General features: G+C 36.0%; 1 protein-coding gene across 3 annotated transcripts in view; it reads right to left on the minus strand.

Annotated features, from left to right (window-relative positions):
- TET1 (tet methylcytosine dioxygenase 1) overlaps nt 1–17780 on the minus strand; it is a 138834-nt gene that overhangs the window by 45369 nt on the left and 75685 nt on the right. For all 3 annotated transcript variants that reach the window (XM_067025477.1, XM_059052655.2, XM_059052653.2), the window contains 3 exons: nt 3728–6047; nt 987–1077; nt 356–449 (listed from right to left, as the gene is read on the minus strand). In XM_067025477.1, coding sequence (XP_066881578.1) covers nt 356–449; nt 987–1077; nt 3728–6002 — 2460 coding nt within the window. In that variant the 5' untranslated portion in view covers nt 6003–6047. The remainder of the gene's footprint in view (nt 1–355; nt 450–986; nt 1078–3727; nt 6048–17780) is intronic.

Genomic DNA, 17780 nt, shown 5'->3' on the forward strand with positions numbered 1-17780 from the left:
TAATGAAAAAGAATATGAAAAAGAATGTGCAAAAAAAAATAAGATATAGGGAACAATATATATAATTTAGTACCATTTATTTATGCTGTCTAATTATAAATGCACTGAATGCTCTCTAAAAGTAACAAAAAACTCTAAGACTAATGACCCTATATCACAAGATACCAACTGAGAATGGCCATACCCTTTTGTTCATTAACATAAAAAGCCCAGGCTAAGACAAATAGCTTCCTTTTTTCCCTGGGAATAATGAGGGTGGGTATTTTTCTAGTCCACATCTTCATGGAAAGAAATTGATTTAGTTTATATGTGGAATATATCCATTTTGAAAAATGTATAAATGCAAAATACTTACCCACTTAGCAACTGGACACCCATTAGAGCTTTTTCCTTCTTTCCCCGTGTACACTACTATTTCTATCCTTATTGCGTTTCCTTTTTGACCATACCTGAGTATGAAACACAGTGAAGGGAAAATAATTGCAATACACTTTTAACATCTTCATGTGCATAAGATATAGATTTACAGAAGTACAAAATTCAAACACTCATAATTACAACTTTGAAAAATTTACTTTCGTGTAGCAGATATTTTCATTTGTTATCCAGTTCTGTTTACTTGTCCTTAAGGATCACTCTTTTAAAAAATGGCCTGACTCCAAGACAAGCAAAAGTAATGTGAATGCAGTGTTGACAGAGGTAATTTTAACTATTTCTACCATTATACAATAATATAAAAATAAGTATGTCTGCATTTAACAAAGATAGCCTTTCTTTGTGAAGGTCTTATTGAGTGCCCAATGGCTTGTGTGAGTGACTCAGCAGGGACACCAGGACTCTATGCTTTTCCTGGGCCCTAAGAAACATCAAACTCATGCTCCTGAAAGTTTTCCATTCACCTCAGGTTTGTTGCCAGAGATGATTTCTCTGCATTGAGTCAGATCCCCAATAATGAATGATTTTAACAGGGAAGCATATTTCCTCACCTATTCTCCATGATTTCCCTGACAGCAGCAACACTTGGTCCTGCCCCAAGGTGTGTATAATATGGGCCTTTGTCTTTTTGTATAACTCGATCTGTGGAAGGAATAAGATTATTAGACCCAAAACTTTACAGAATTGCATAGGGGCAAGGAAGAGTTTTGTTTTTTGTTTTTTTTTTCAATTCAGAACAATGAATCTTGACAAGATTTTGGTAAGCTTTAGTAATTAAAGTCTAGGACAATAGGCCCTGGAATTTAACTTATCCCTTTCTTTCTGCTCCTAATTAATCAACTCTTTCTAAGAATCAGAGGAGGAAAAACATATTTTAAGTTGTGGTTCATATTTATTCTCAGATCTCCTGCTTTAAAAAAATTCCATAAAAATTGAGGTACAAAATTAAGCTACCCCAGAGCAATACATCTTAAAAGCTTGGCCTCAGAATCCTATTAAAATTGAGCCTGACAGTTGCACTGCTAAGATTTTATTCTATTACACATGCGCACAATTATGTATTTATAATACACACGTATACAAGAATATTCCTTGTTACAATTGTACGTAATATTAAAAAAGAAAAACACTCAACATCTTTCAATGAGGTAATAGTTAAATAGTATGTTTTAAAAGCCTTAAATTTTGTAAAACTGTCAACAAAATTAAAATCACTAATAATGTTAATTTATATAGAAAAAATATAACAGCCGTTTTTCTCTAGAAAAAGACATTTGCACCATATTTCTGTACCATTTGAATTTTTGTGTAAATTACATAGTTCTTAGAAAATGGTATTTTAAAACTTGGCCTCTGAGATTCATGTCTAACTACAATCACTGGGAAATGAATGTCTACCTACACCAAAGTGTCTATTTTCACTTACTATTTTAATTGGACATCAAATATAGAATTATTTCTGTGGCTACTTAAGCAAGATACGGTGAATAACTTTTAACTTATTGGTAATCTAGAGCAGTGGTTTTTAATCAGGGGTATTTTTGCCAACGGGGACATTTGGCAATATTTTGGGTTGTGACAACTGCAAACGTGTACCCGTGTGTGTGTGTGTGTGTGTGTGTGTGTGTGTGTATCACTAGTGAGTAGAGGCCAGGGATGCCACTAAACAGCCTACAATAGATAAGGTGGTCCCCCTACAACAAAGAATTATCCCACCTAAAATGCCCATAGTGCTAAATTTGAGGAACATTGATCTAAAGGTTAATTACTCTAATTTTGCTAGAACATAATAATACTTTCACAGAAATCCTTTACCCTCAGATATGATTGGGATCCTTTACCCTCACTTTGGATGATTTCTGAAGTCTACTTTTTTGTTTCTCTTTTTAAGTTCCGATTTCTACACAATGAGTACAATAACCTCAAATGTAACAATTATAGGAAAACATGTAACTGACAAGTGTATTCAACAGTTCCAGGTCCATTGCAGATACTGAATAAACTTTGAATGCCTGGCTGCCTTGACTCTGTCACTGTGATAAGGTAGTATGTATAAGGAAAGGGTCTTGAAACTAGACAATCATCCTATTGAAATTTAAGTATGCAGTCAAATTAGATGAGCTCAGGTATATAAATCTTACTGGCATTTTAAATTAAAGAACTTTTTTCCATTTTAAATGATATTCAGAGAAACAGTCTCTTTTTCACTTCAGATTTTTGAAGCAACAGAGGATGGAAGTTAGAAATAACAGCTGCTGGAGCTGGGACAGCCTGGCTTTGAATTCCAGTTTAATCATTTACTAGCTGTGAACTTCTCTGACTCAGTCTCCTCACTTGTAAAATGGGGATAATAAGCATTCCCTTTGGTGGGTGGTTGTGAATATAACAAGTCAAGGGTGTAGGACAGTTATCAGACTTGCAGTAAAAGATCTGGAATAGGAGCCATTATCATTATTACAATCTTCTGTCCTTGGTCCAAGAATCTCTCATTCTGCCAAATTGACCCCACTCAGACAGCATTGCCACCCCTTCCAGATTGTCAGATCCTCCTCCTTGGAGGCTCTTCATTCTCAGAGGAGCCTATCTTTGGTGCCTGGTATGTGGAAGGCTGTCAAAACTGAGTGTTGAATGATGAGCAGAGAAATGGAAGGATTCATTTCAGAATATCAAATGCACTTTGAAAAAAATCAAGAACTAAAAGTCATTGCTACACTTCACTATTTTTTCTATTGTGGTTAAAAAAATATCAGAATGATATACTTACTTTATCCTTCCAATCAATCCTTTAACCATCCATTCTGGAATATACTAATGAACCATCTGCTTCTTGATCGGGTTAGCAATTACACAGATACTTTTTTTAATAGTTATTTGTTAAGTTGTATATATATTTTATGTTCTCTGTATGCATGCTATATTGCACAATTTAAAAATATATATTTTTAAACAAAAGACTTAAAGGTTGAAATTCTTTTGAATATAGGAAGAATAAACTGTGATAATGTATTAAGGGACTTCATTCTTATGATATGCACAGTAAACAACTTGAGAGACATCTAGCTTGAGAGAAATCAAATTTTCCACTTAAGAAAGTTTCCAAATTACCAGTTGGATTTCCCATTTATCTGAGCAGCATCAATAAAAGTCCCACAGAAAAATGGGTATAGAATTATTTAGTCCATCCTAGCTAGAATATGAATGGGGCAAAAATGTCATATATAAAAGGTAAAACAAACTTGATTCAGTCACGACTTGAGGCCATTAATGCAAGAAAATGAAGAAACTCACTTACCAAGACAGTTGCAGGTAGGCAATTCAGAATCTTTTGTTGTGGACACCAGGGTTTTTGTAGGATTAGTAAAGAAGTTCATCGCATAATCATTAAAACTTTTCTGTGCACTGTCTATTGGGGAAAATTCTGATGCCCCAACACTAGATGAACAGACGTCCTCTTCACTTTTGGTAGAAACCACTGTAATTCCACCTGAACATACTACATTTAGGTTCCTGAGAATTTGTGCTGGGTCCGGTAAAGGGGTCTCATGAGAGATACCAGGCAATGTCGGCAGCCTCTGATGTGTGACTTGGTCTTTAACATCCTGTTGGAACTGTGTTTGATCATTACCAGCCATCCCATTAGCACACTGGTTAGTTGGAGAGGTTGGCTGGAGTAAAGGATGAGCTTTCTGATTGACATTCACTGTTGGCTGTACCTGAGCATATCCATTTTCTGTAAACGCCTGTCCGTTGGATTCTGTTTTTAACTGGATTATGGGGAGAGAATCCAAGGGTTCAACCTTCATCTTCTCCTGGGCTAATTCAGGATAATACCGCTCAAATTTTATTTGAGTGAGTGGAGGAAATAATTTTTTGTGTTCTAATGCTGAGCTCCTTTGAGTCAGTGGTTTCCATACTTTGGTTAGGGGAGGAATTTTTCCCAATAGAATAGGAAAGTCATGTGGACCAAATTGACCAAATCTTTGAAATTTAGATGCTATCCAAATGTCATGTAACTTACTATATTCATATGCCAACTGTTCCCGTTTTTTCTGGTCATTTTCTTGACAACTTATGATCACAGGCTTCTTTTTCCGTCGATCTCTGGATGGGGTAGATTTTGTCTTTTTCTGGATTGTGTTCTTTTGCTTTGTTACTGAAGGTCCTTGATTATTTTGTACACTGGAAGGTGGTTTATGCTCTATTGTGCCCTTCTCCTGGCTATAGTTTTGCTGTACATTATATGCAACAAGGCTTGTTGGTGTACTTTCAACATTTTTGTCCTCCGGTTTTATACAATTGAATTTAATTATTGATGCAAGTTGTGTTAACTGTGCAGCAACATCTTCTTCTATTTTACTATGAACTGTATCTTGACATGAGGGATCATCCTTTGAGTCCAACTTGATGCTACTGTCCAGTGACTGGTTACAATACTCCAATTTATTAGTTGTTGCTGTCAACTGATGCAAATTTTTGGAACTGTCAAGAGCAGTTCTACCTTGAGCAACATTTTTATTGGTATCGGTTTTAGATGAATTTGAATTTGGTATAAAAACAGATACTGAATTTGAGACTGTTGAATATTCCTGTGCCTTTGTGGATGCTTGGTCACTAGATGAGCTGTTGTGTGACTTAGAAATATTTTGGCCATTGAACATCAATGTGTTGCATGAACTTTGCTTTTCCAGAGATGGACAGTGATGAAGGCTTTGTGGCCCCCCTTGTAAATTTGGGTCTTGGAGGTCTTTTCTTACAGAATACAGGATAGCTTTACAGCTGTTAAGCAAACTAGCTGTTCTCTGTTCTGTTTCTTCATCCTTCTCTGACTTCGATGGTGAGGAATTTTCTGATGGGGCTTCTGAAAGTTGTGTTAGAGCTTCTATGGCCACTACTTGTTCTAGCGTTAATCTCCTATCTTTCATTAGGGATAGAAGACTTGGTTGAAGTGTTGATCCTTCTTTCAGTTCTCTATTTGTTATAATTTCTAGGGATTTTGGTTGATCACTTTCATTGTGTATACTAGTATGACTATTTAAGTTGCAGTTTGCAGGATCTGGAAAAGACTTACAATTAAAGCCAGGCTTCTGAATGACCAAAACATTACTTCTCCCCTTGAGATGATCACAGTTCGCACTAGTAGCAATGGCGCTCATGGCATTGTTATGGTTTGCAGTATCTTTCAGGAATTTATAAGTATTGTTTTCAAATGCCTTCCCAAGTTCTTCAATGTTGATTTTTTTAAAAGACAAATTTGTTTCAGTTGGCAAATAGTGTACATTTTTAATGCCATTTCTTACAGTTTGTGCAAACAACTTTTGAGGTTCAAGGAGGTCAGTAAGTAGGATTTTTTTCCTGTCATCTTCAGAGCTTTTCAAATTTTCAGCTTCTGTTTTAATTGTATTAAATTCTCCTTTAACATGATCAGTTAAGTGTGATTTCTTGTTTTGTGTCCACTTTTCCACTTCAATACCTGTCATACTTTCTTCATTTTTAGTTACATTTTCTAAGGGACATGAATTTAATTCCAATCTTTTTTCTTCCTCATGACCACAACTACTGTATTCCATGGATTCTGACTTGGGGCCATTTACTGGTTTGTTGTCAAAATCTGCCTATAAAATAAACAGAGAAATTACTCTTATAATCTGTTCCAATATCTGAGTAAGAGCTGTAAGAACTTTACAATTTAAAAGCAACTAAATGTGAAGTCCCTGAAAACATTTTATTTTCACTATTTACATTTTTAGAAGTTATAAAATACCAAAAAGGGGAAAGATAAAAAAGAGAGGTGGAAACCATCATATTCCCATGACTGCTAATATTTTGGTATATTCATTTTTTCCAAAATAAAATTTAAAAATATTTTTACATTGATTCCATTCAATGAACAATACTTATTATTTCAATACAAACTGTACTGAAGTGGAACACACACACACAAAAACATATAAATCATAAATATATAGCTTGTTGAATTTTCACAGAATGAACACCTATATACCCAGATCCCAACCAAGAAACTTACATCTAACAAATAATAAGGTCCTACTGTAAATCACAGAGAACTATATTCAATATTCCATGATAATCTATAAAGGAAAAGAATATAAAAAAGAATGTGTATATATATGTATAACTGAATCACTTTGCTGTACAGCAATAATTAATACATTGTAAATCAACTATACTTCAATAAAAAAATAAAAATAACCAAAAAAATTTTTTTAATTAAAAAAAAAACACATCTAGTCATCACTCCACTGTCAAAGGGTAGCTACTGCTATCACATCTATCATAGATTTCTTTGGCTTATTTCCCAACTTTATACAGCTGACTTCCTTTTACTCAAAATTATATTTCTGAGAGTCATCCATGTTGTCAAGTTTAACTGTAATCCATTCATTCTTACTGCTATACAGTAATTCATTGACTGAATATACTACAATGTATATCTCTATTCTACTGTAGATGGACATTTATTTTTAGTTTTTGGCTATAAATAACAAAGAACACTACTATAACACATTACTGCTATATTTTGGTGATCTTGTACATACATTGTGTGGAGTGGAACTGCTCGGTCATTCAGTGTGTGTATATATGCATGTACTTTAGGAGATAGGCCAAATCATTTTCTACAGTGGTTGTCAATACACACTCCCACCAGAAATTATGAGTTTCAATTTTTATTAACAATGAGCTCACATTCTTATTAACAATTAGTATTTTCTGTCTTTACACATCAGCCATTCTGGTGAGTGGGTAGTGACTCCCCTTTTAAAAAATTGTTTTGAGATGAAGTTCCCATGAAATAAAATTCATCATTTTACCATTTGAAATTGTGTAATTCTGATCTTATTCACAGTGTTGTGCAACAATCACCTCTAATTCCAGAACGTTATCATCATCCTTAATAGAAACACTGTACCCACTAAGGAATCATTATTCCCCCTCTAATCGTTATTTTTTTAAACCTTGAAATAGCTCATCTAAAATTATACCACAGGAGGAGACAATAGGGGACATTTTGGTCAGGAGCAAATAGAAAATAACCTCTATAATATTTAACGTGGCTCTGGATGTTCTGGTCAATGCCTTGAAGACAGTAAAATCTAAATATAAAAAATTAGGAGACCTCTTACTGAATGATGATTATACAACTGACTCCAAAGAAAAACCAGGAGTATCGATTAAAAAAAAGAATCAGAGTTCAGAAGGGCCATATCTAATTTCTTTCTTTTTTCTTTAACTGTGGCTTTTAAAAAAAGCTTTATTTTTTATTTATTTATTTTTATTTTTGTCTGCATCGGGTCTTAGCTGTGGCACGCGGGATCTTCGCCAAGGCACGTAGGATCTTTTGATGCGGCGCTGGGGCTCTTTGTTGTGGTGCACGGGCTTCTCTCTAGCTGTGGCATGGGGGTTTTCTCTTCTCTAGTTGTGGCACACACGCTCCAGAGTGTGCGAGCTCAGTAGTTGCAGCATGCAGGCTTAGTTGTCCCGCAGCATGTGTGATCTTAGTTCCCTCACCAAGGATCGAACCCACGTCCCTGCCTTGTAAGGTGCATTACCACTAGACCACCAGGGAAGTCCCCTAATTTCTTAATCAGGGTATAGGTTACATAGGCTATGTTCAGTTTGTCAAAAGTCATCAAAATATACAATTATCACGTATACATTTTTCTATATTACATTTAAATAACAACTTTGTAAAACTAAATGAAATAATAGCCGATTTTTTTTAAAAAGACAGCAATATTATAATATTTTTAATATTAAAAGAACAATAAGTTTAACATGCAGGGTAGATAAACAAATTAACAGACTAAATTTTAAAATATTTTAATAATTTATTATTAAAACGCTGGCATTTGTAAGCAGTAGAGAAAGTATTAATTTCTTAATAATGATGAGGGAAGTTTGATTCCTATCTCATAATATGCAACAAAAATTCCAGATACATTAATAATGTAAATATAAAAAGATGTAAGAATAAGAAAATTTACAAAGTAGGAAAAATCTTCCGAAGCAAGAGCAAAAAGTGATAAGCCATAGAAGAAAAGATAGAATTCTTTGACTACATATGATATTAACAATCTTAAAGGCAAAGACACCATAATATGCTTTTCAAATTGCTGATCACAACCTATGAGTCCCAATACCAATATCATGCTTTGTGACAAGTGTCTCTTAATAGAATATTAAAGAAAAATGTGTATACTACATTTAGTAAAGGTAAGTATTATCATATAAATTTTTATGTATGTGTTTGTGCATTGAATCGTGATGTAAAATGTATTTATTTCTTGATATGTATAGCTACTTATAAAGGTAGGAGAAATATTGCCAAAAATAAATTGAAAAGTCAAGTGACAGACTGGGAAAATATTCACAATACATATAAAGAGTTACCATTCTTAATGAAAAAGAGCTCCAACAAATTAAGAAGGAAAATGACTCAATAGAATAGTGAGGAAAGAATAGGCATATGCAATTCACTTAGGTGGAAATCAAAAGGATCAAAAGCTGTCCAACTTTACTAGAAGACAAGCAAATGAAAATAAATGTCATGTTTTCATCCATCCAAATTGCAAAACTAAAAAAGTAGAAATGTATGTAAGCAAATCATAATACAACATAACATTTATAGTAGAGAAAGAATGAAATGAACTCATATAATCATATTGTGAAAAATATGCAGCCATTACTCTATGTATCGATATTCCTAGTATATCATTAACCAAAATAGGATGCACATGTGACATTATCATCCCTTTTTATTTAAAACACACAAACACTGGGAATTCCCTGGTGGCCCAGGGGTTAGTACTCAGCACTTTCACTCCTGTGGCTGGCGTTTGATCCCTGCTCCGGGAACTAACATCCCATAAGCCTTGCAGCACAGCCAAACACACAGACACACACACACACACACACACACACACACACACACACACAAACACAAATTGGTCTAGCTCAGAAAAAAAGCTGGTAGTATAAACCTAAAATGTTAATAATAGTTACCACTGTGAAATAGAATTAAAGGGGAATTTTTATTTTTTACTTGAAGCTTTTAATTTTATAGGTATGCATATTCAAACACACTGACTATACATTCCCCTACAGAGACGATCTTGAGGTCCTTTTAAAATTTATGTGCTAAACGCATAAGACAGTCTCATTAATTAATGAGCTTAATTAAAAAGCAACTGACCAACACAGAAAACAAACTTATGGTTACCAAAGGGGAAAGGAGGGGGAGGGAAAAATTAGGAGTTCAGGATTAACAGATACACATTACTATATATAAAATAGATAAACAACAAGGACCTACTGTATAGCACAGGGAACTATATTCAATATCTTGTAAGAACCTATAATGGAAAAGAATCTGAAAAAGAATATGTATATAAATATGTATAACTGAATCACTTTGCCGGACACCTGTAACTAACACAACTTGTAAATCAGCTAAACTTCAATTTTTTAAAATGTGCTTCCAACCTAAATGTCCATCGACAGATGAATGAATAAAGAAGAGGTGGCACATATATACAATGGAATACCACTCAGCCATTAAAGGGAACGAAAGTGAGTTATTTGTAATGAGGTGGATGCACCTAGAGTCTGTCATACAGAGTGAAGTAAGTCAGAAAAAGAAAGAAAAATACTGTATGCTAACGCACATATATGGAATCTAAAAAAACAGTACTGATGAACCTAGTGGCAGGGCAGGAATAAAGACACAGACGTAGAGAATGGACTTGAGGACACGGGGGAGAAGGGAAAGCTGGGACGAAGTGAGAGAATATAGCATTGACATATATACACTACCAAATGTACAATGGATGGCTAGTGGGAAGCTGCTGCATAGCACAGGGAGATCAGCTGGATGCTTTGTGATCACCTAGAGGGGTGGGATAGGGAGGGTGGGAGGGAGATGCAAGAGGCAAGAGATATGGGGATATATGTATACATATAGCTGATTCACTTTGTTGTACAGCAGAAACTAATTCAACATTGTAAAGCAATTATACTCTAATAAAGATATAAAAAATATATATAAAATAAAATAAGATAAAAATAAAAATGTGCTTCCAAGAATTCTGATAGTGCTGTAGATCTTTACTTTATGATACCCTCTAGTTTCTAGACCACCCCTACCTACTCACAGTTCATTTTGCATCTTCTGATTTTCTTGTTTTGCTACTCAATCTAGATCCCTTGCACTGCTGTTTCAATAGTTTTATTCTTTGATCCCCTGCATTTTTCAAAGACAAAGCAGGTAATAGAACATACTTGGCATACATATTAGAAAAAAAACTGACTTTTATTATTCAGTTATAACTCATGTAGCTTTTAAAGAACACTGGGTATCACAAGTTTATAAGTACATGAAAACATGTCCCATACTCTGCTAACTATAAAACTAAACTTTAAGAAAACGGAATGCCCTGGCAGTCCAGTGGATAGGACTTGGCACTTTCACTGCCAGGGACCCAGGTTTAGGTAACTAAGATGCCTCAAGCTGTGTAGCACAGCACCCCCCCGCCAAAAAAAAAAAAAAAAAAAAACATCCAAATAATGTACTCACCACAAAGTGGTTATAGAGGGAACACACTTCAAAATAATAAAGGCCATTAATGATAGGCCATAAGCCCACAGCTAACATCATACTCAATGGTGAAAAGCTGAAAGCATTTCCTGTAAGATCAGGAACAAGACAAGGATGCCCCTCTTGCTACTTCTATTCAACATAGTATTGGAAGTCCTAGTCATAGCAATCAGAAAAGAAGAAGAAATAAAAGCAATCCAAATTGGAAAAGAAGTAGTAAAACTGTCACTGTTTGCAGATGACATGATACTATACATAGAAAATCCTAAAAAATTACCAAAAACTATAAGAGCTCATCAATGAATTCGGTAAAGTTGCAGGACAGAAAATTAATATACAGAAATCTCTTGCATATCTATACACTAACAACAAACCATCAGGAAGAGAAATTAAGGAAACAATCCCATTTACAATCCCATCAAAAAGAATAAAATACCTAGGAATAGCTCTAACTAAGGAGGTAAAAGACCTGTACTCAGAAAACTATGAGACATTAATGAAAGAAATTGAAGCTGACACAAATAGATGGAAAGATATACCGTGTTCATGGATTGGAAGAATTAATATTTTTTAAATGACCATACTATCCAAGGCAATCTACAGATTCAATGCAATCCCTATCAAAATACCAAATCAAAATTACCAAATAATTTTCTGTATGAAAACACAAAGGACCCTGAATAGCCAAAACAATCTTGAGAACAAAGAACAGAACTAGGCGTATCAAACTGCCTAACTTTATTTATTTATTTATTTTTATTTTTATTTATTTTTTTTTTGCGTTATGCAGGCCTCTCACTGTTGTGGCCTCTCCCTCTGCGGAGCAACAGGCACTGGATGCGCAGGCTCAGCGGCCATGGCTTACAGGCCTAGCCACTCTGTGGCATGTGGCATCTTCCCGGACCGGGGCACGAACCCACGCCCCCTGCATCAGCAGGCGGATTCTCAACCACTGCGCCACCAGGGAAGCCCAAACTGCCTAACTTTAGACTATACTATACAGCTACAGTAATCAAAAGAGTACAGTACTGGCACAAAAACAGACACATAGAGCAATGGAACAGAATAGAGAGTCCAGAAATAAATCAATGCACTTATGGTCAATCTACAACAAAGAAGGCAGGAATATACAATGGGGAAAAGATAGTCTCTTCAATAGGTGGTGCTTGGGAAAGCTGGACAGCTACATGTAAAAGAATGAAATTAGAAATTTTCTGACACCACATATAAAAATACACACAAAGTGGATTAAAGAACAAAATGTAAGACCTGAAACCATAAAACTCCTAGAAGAAAACATAGGCAGACACTCTTTGCAGTAAGTCATTATTTTTTGGATCTGTCTCCTAAAACAAAAGAAACAAAAGTAAAAATAAACAAATGGAATCTAATTAAATTTAAAAGCTTTGCAAAGGAAACCATCAACAGAATGAAAAGACAACTTACTAAATGGGAGAAAATATTTGCAAATGATATGACCAATAAAGGGTTAGTATTCAAAATATATAAACAGCTCATACAACTCAATATAAAAAACAATGCAGGCAATTAAAAAATGGTGAGAAGATTTGAACGGACATTTTTCTGAAGATATATAGATGGCTAAAAGGCACATGAAAAGATGTTCAACGTCACTAATCTTCAGAGAAATGCAAATCAAAACCATAATGAGATATCACCTCACATCAGAATGGTTATCATCAAGAAGACCACAAGTAACAAATGTTGGTGAGGGTGTGGAGAAAAGGGAACCCTCATACACTGTTGGTAGGAATATAAATTGGTGCAGCCACTGTGGAAAACAGTATGGAGGTTCCTCAACAAACTAAAAATAGAACTACCCCATGATTCAGTGATTCCACTCTTAGGTATATCTAAAGAAAATGAAAACACTAGTTCAGAAAGATACATATACCCAAATGTTCATAGCAGGATTATTTAAATAGCCAAGATATGGAAGCAAACTAAGTGTCCATCAACAGATGAATGGATAAAGAAGATGTGGTATATTATATACAATGGAATACTACTCAGCCATAAAAAGGAATGAAATTTTGCCATTTGCAACAACATGGATGGACTTGGAGAATATTATTCTTAGTGAAATAAGTCAGACAGAGAAAGACAAATACTGTATGATATCACTTATATGTGTTATCTAAAAAATAAAACAAATGAATGAATATAACAAAACAGAAACAGAATCCCAGATGTAGAGAATAAGCCAGTGGTTATCAATGGGGAGAGGAAAGGGGGAAGGGTCAAGATAGGGGTAGGGAATTAAGATGTATCAACTACTATGTATAAAATAAATACGTTATAAGGATCTAGTGTACAGCACAGGGAATGTAACCAATATTTTATAATAACTATTTTTTTAAAATTTTTTTTATAATAACTTTAAATGGAGTATATAATCTATATAAAAATTTTGAATCACTATGTTGTATACCTGAAACTATAACATACAATTATGTAATATTTTATATATAAATATTTTATATACAACTATAATATATATTTTAAATAAACTATACCTCAATTTTTTAAAATGCATAAAATCAACTTATTTAAATAGATACATCTAAATAAAGTATACATACATCTAAACAAACTATACACAGGTTTGTTTTTAAATAAAAGTGTTGAAAAGAAAAGAAACTAACCTATGTGCTATTACTGATTAATCTTGAACACTAAGATGGGGAAGGGAAGAGAGCAATCCTTAGGAACTGTGTGACCCAGGAGATGGTACTTAGCCTAAACTATAGTTTCTTCCTTCTAAGAGATCATATATGATTGTGATGGGAATTAGATCATATGACTCAAGAGCACAGTGAGGATGAGCTATCACTGAGAGAGCACAATTTCATTACAATAGTTATAATTCAAAAAAAGTTAGCTGTATTCTAATATACTCCTTACTTGCAGTAACTCATTTAATCTTCATATAACCCTGATGAAGACACTGTGGAAAGGTGCTCAACATTAAAAGAAATGCAAATTAAAATGACGCAGATAACATTTTTCATTTATCAGAATAACAACAACAACAAAAAATTGACCACCTAGACCCCTGGGCAAGCTGTAGGGAGATAAATTTTCATAAAATGTTGGTGGAAGTACAAAATGGTGCAACCCCTATGCAATTACTCCTAGGGTAATTTGGCAATAATTAACTACCAAAATTAAGTGCAACTTTAATACAGCAGTTTGAAATTTATCTTAGTTATACCTGCATATAATTACATGTTTGACAGCTTTGTATATTTTAACAAATAGCTGAAAATATCCCAGTGTCCATCTGTGGCAGACTAATTCAATTGTGATACAGCTATATTATGCCTTACAACTATAAAAAAGGATGATAGGGACTTCCCTGGTGGCACAGTGGTTAAGAATCCGCCTGCCAATGCAGGAGACAGGGGTTCCAGCCCTGGTCTGGGAATACCCCACATGCTGCAGAGCAACTAAGCCTGTGGGTCACAACTACTGAGCCTGCGCTCTACAGCCCACAAACTACAACTACTGAGCCCGTGTGCCACAACTACTGAAGCCCGCGCACCTAGAGCCCGTGCTCTGCAACAAGAGAAGCCACCGCAGTGAGAAGCCCGTGCACCACAACAAAGAGTAGCCCCCGCTCGCCGCAACTAGAGAAAGCCCGTGTGCAGCAACAAGACCCAACGCAGCCAAAAATAAACAAATAAATAAATAAAAGAATGATCAAAAGTTCCAGAGCTAATAGGCAAAGATGTCCAAAATATGTTTAAAAATATATAGGACTTGTATATGAAATATTTCTTTTGTATAAAAAGAAATAATATACACATTCATATTTGCAAAAAGAAACTCTGAAAGAATACAGCTCTTCCTCAGCACTGCCTTCGGAGGTGGCAGCCGTCTCCAACTCGTTATCATGGCTACCCTCAGACGCGCCCCCGTGAAGCCCAAGATCATCAAAAAGAGGACAAAGAAATTCATCCAGCAACAGTCAGACCAATATGTCAAAATTAAGCGGAACTGGTGGAAACACAGAGGCACTGACAACAGGGTGTGCAGGAGATTCAAGGGCCAGATCTTGATGCCCAACATCAGCAACGGGAGCAACAAGAAAACAAAGCACATGCTGCCCAGCAGCTTCCAGAAGTTTCTGGTCCACCTGGTCAAGGAGCTTGAAGTGAGGTTGATGTGCAACAAAGCTTACTATGCTGAGATGCTCACAACTCTCCTCCAGCTGGCCATCAATCACCAATCCCAACACCAGGCTGCTCAGCGAAGAAAATGAATAGACACCACACGTGCACATTTAGTTTGTGTTAATAAAACTCGGCCAAAAAAAAACCACCAGAAACTATGGAAGAATACAAAAGAAACTAATGCTGAATAGGAAGAGTTTAGGAGCAATATCTAACTGAGAAAACAGCAAGGGGACCTGGGAACTATTTAGACCCAGATCTGATTAAATACTGTTTTGACTTTTTAATGTTTCCTTTAAAATTGAACCAAAATTGACAAAGCACTTTGTGGAAAGATTTCTAGGGTACAGTTAAGTGAAAAAACCTAAATGCAGAATAGTTTATGTAGTATCAAATTACAAACAAATTAGAGCAAAAGGAAGAGAGCAGAGCACATATGTATTTGCTAATGTTTGTTTAAGATATTTCAGGAAGGGTACATAAAACTGTCAACATTTGTATTATAGAAACTGTACTCAGTGGTATTCTGGTAAATGTTTAACAATCAACTTGGGAAGTGGTGGGGAGAAAGCCCTGTTTTGTAGGGTTGGCCAATTTTTGTGGTGTAAATACACCCACCATGGTAGATTGTAAACTATCAGTGTGACCACCTGAGCAAGAGTTGGGAAGAAATGCACACATCTAGTGAGCTGGAAGGAGCTGTCTCTATGACTCCACTGAGAGCACTAATCCAGAATACTACTCGAAACAGGCCCCCATGGCTACATTTTTTTAAATGAAGATTTTATTGACATTTAATCTATTTAGGTATAGTATATTTCCTGAACATCCATCTTGAATCTCAAATTATTACTGTTAACATCTATCTCTAAAGAGAAGCCAACTCTCTGAAGGAAGTGAAGTGTTTCAAGAATATTGGAATGGTGGCTGTTTTATCCCCTCAAGTTTCATGTACACTCTGGGGACACCAAACTCATGCCACCTACCCACCTGTGTTTGTGTCTCTGCTCCTCCTCCTCCAACCCCCTCCCCCTCTGGTCCCACTGCCGTCCTCTGCTACTCCAAAAGGGCCCAAGGGTACAGTTTACAAGACAGTAAGTGATTAAAAGTCCCCTAGTTGTCTGCCTTCCACTCTATACCCATTTCAAGATTATAGGTTGTTCGCACTCTGAACTAACAGGAATGTTGAACTCCTTAGATCAGATCTGGGTCCAATAGTTCCCAGGCCCCCTCCATTTTGTCATTTTTCCACATTCCTATCATCAGGATACTCTTACATCCACTCTTGAAGGAGCTCAAATGACACTGAGCAAAGGGGTATTTTATTCTGAAATGACCCTGCCCTGTGGACCAGATCTGACTGTAGCTCCTCCCAACACACACTCACATTCCTTAGCTCCTCCCAACACACACTCACATTCCTTACATGCTGCATGTCCTGTATCAAGAAACAGGTACCCAGATCACATGAAAAAATAAAGACTTTCAAAGCATGTTCAGAGACGTGGTCCTACAGGACTATGACCTTTGCTACACAGGTAGATCAGTGTGTTTCTCAACTTTCTTTTCATTCTTTTTCCTCCCTTACTGCAGGAGTCTTTTAGGTTTTTTTAAATTTTTTGGCTGCCCTGTGGGCATGTGGGATCTTAGTTCCCCAACCAGGGATCTAACACCCCACCCCGCCACCCCCACGCCCCATTGGAAGCTCGCGAGTCTTAATCACTGGACCGCCAGGGAAGTCCCTGCAGGAGTCTTTTAAAACATATTTTTCCCTAATAGCCCTCCCCGTGAGATCTTAATACCACAGATATTGTGGGTATGTTTACATACTGTGGCCCCCTTGTAATATCTAAGATTTTTTTCACACCCCCCCACCAATATAAACCCCCTCAGAGTAAAAAACAATTTTAAAAACATGTAGAACAGGAGGAGCAGCCCACAGTGCATTTATTCCTAATCAGTAGAGACACCTTCAAAATCTATGTTCTCAACCTGAAAATTGAGAGCTTGGAGAAAATTCTGAGGGGGAGAACCACTGGGGCCTCCATTAATTTTGACTTTAAGATGACACAATCATGCCTGATACTGTATTTTCCCTCCCACATTCCCTAAAAAGAAGCATGGAGGTCAGCTCTGCTCTGCAACCTACCACCATACAATGCTCACCACAATTGCTTGATAACAAAACCAAATTTAAGTCAAAAGTAGAGATGAACCAGCTACTCATCAAAGATCCACCTAAGGAGATTCTAAAATAAACATTTAACACACACACACCAAAATATCCTCCTTCAAAGGGGGCCTGCAAAAAGCTACCTTATTTTCCTATAGCAGTGAAATTACCTACTCCATAATCCCAGCCATTAAACTCTCTTTTTCCTTTTTTTAGGCATAAAAAGGGAATACCTGCCCGACCAAGTTTTGTAGCCCTAACATTCTCTGAGCTTTGCCTCTGATCTGTTTCTCCAGTTTGCCTAGAGCCACCCGGTGAGGGGTTCAAAGGCCACAGAAAGGCAGGGCTGGGTCAGCCAGGAGAG

Source organism: Kogia breviceps, chromosome 2, assembly GCF_026419965.1.
Source record: "Kogia breviceps isolate mKogBre1 chromosome 2, mKogBre1 haplotype 1, whole genome shotgun sequence".
Classification (NCBI taxonomy): Eukaryota; Metazoa; Chordata; class Mammalia; order Artiodactyla; family Physeteridae; genus Kogia; species Kogia breviceps.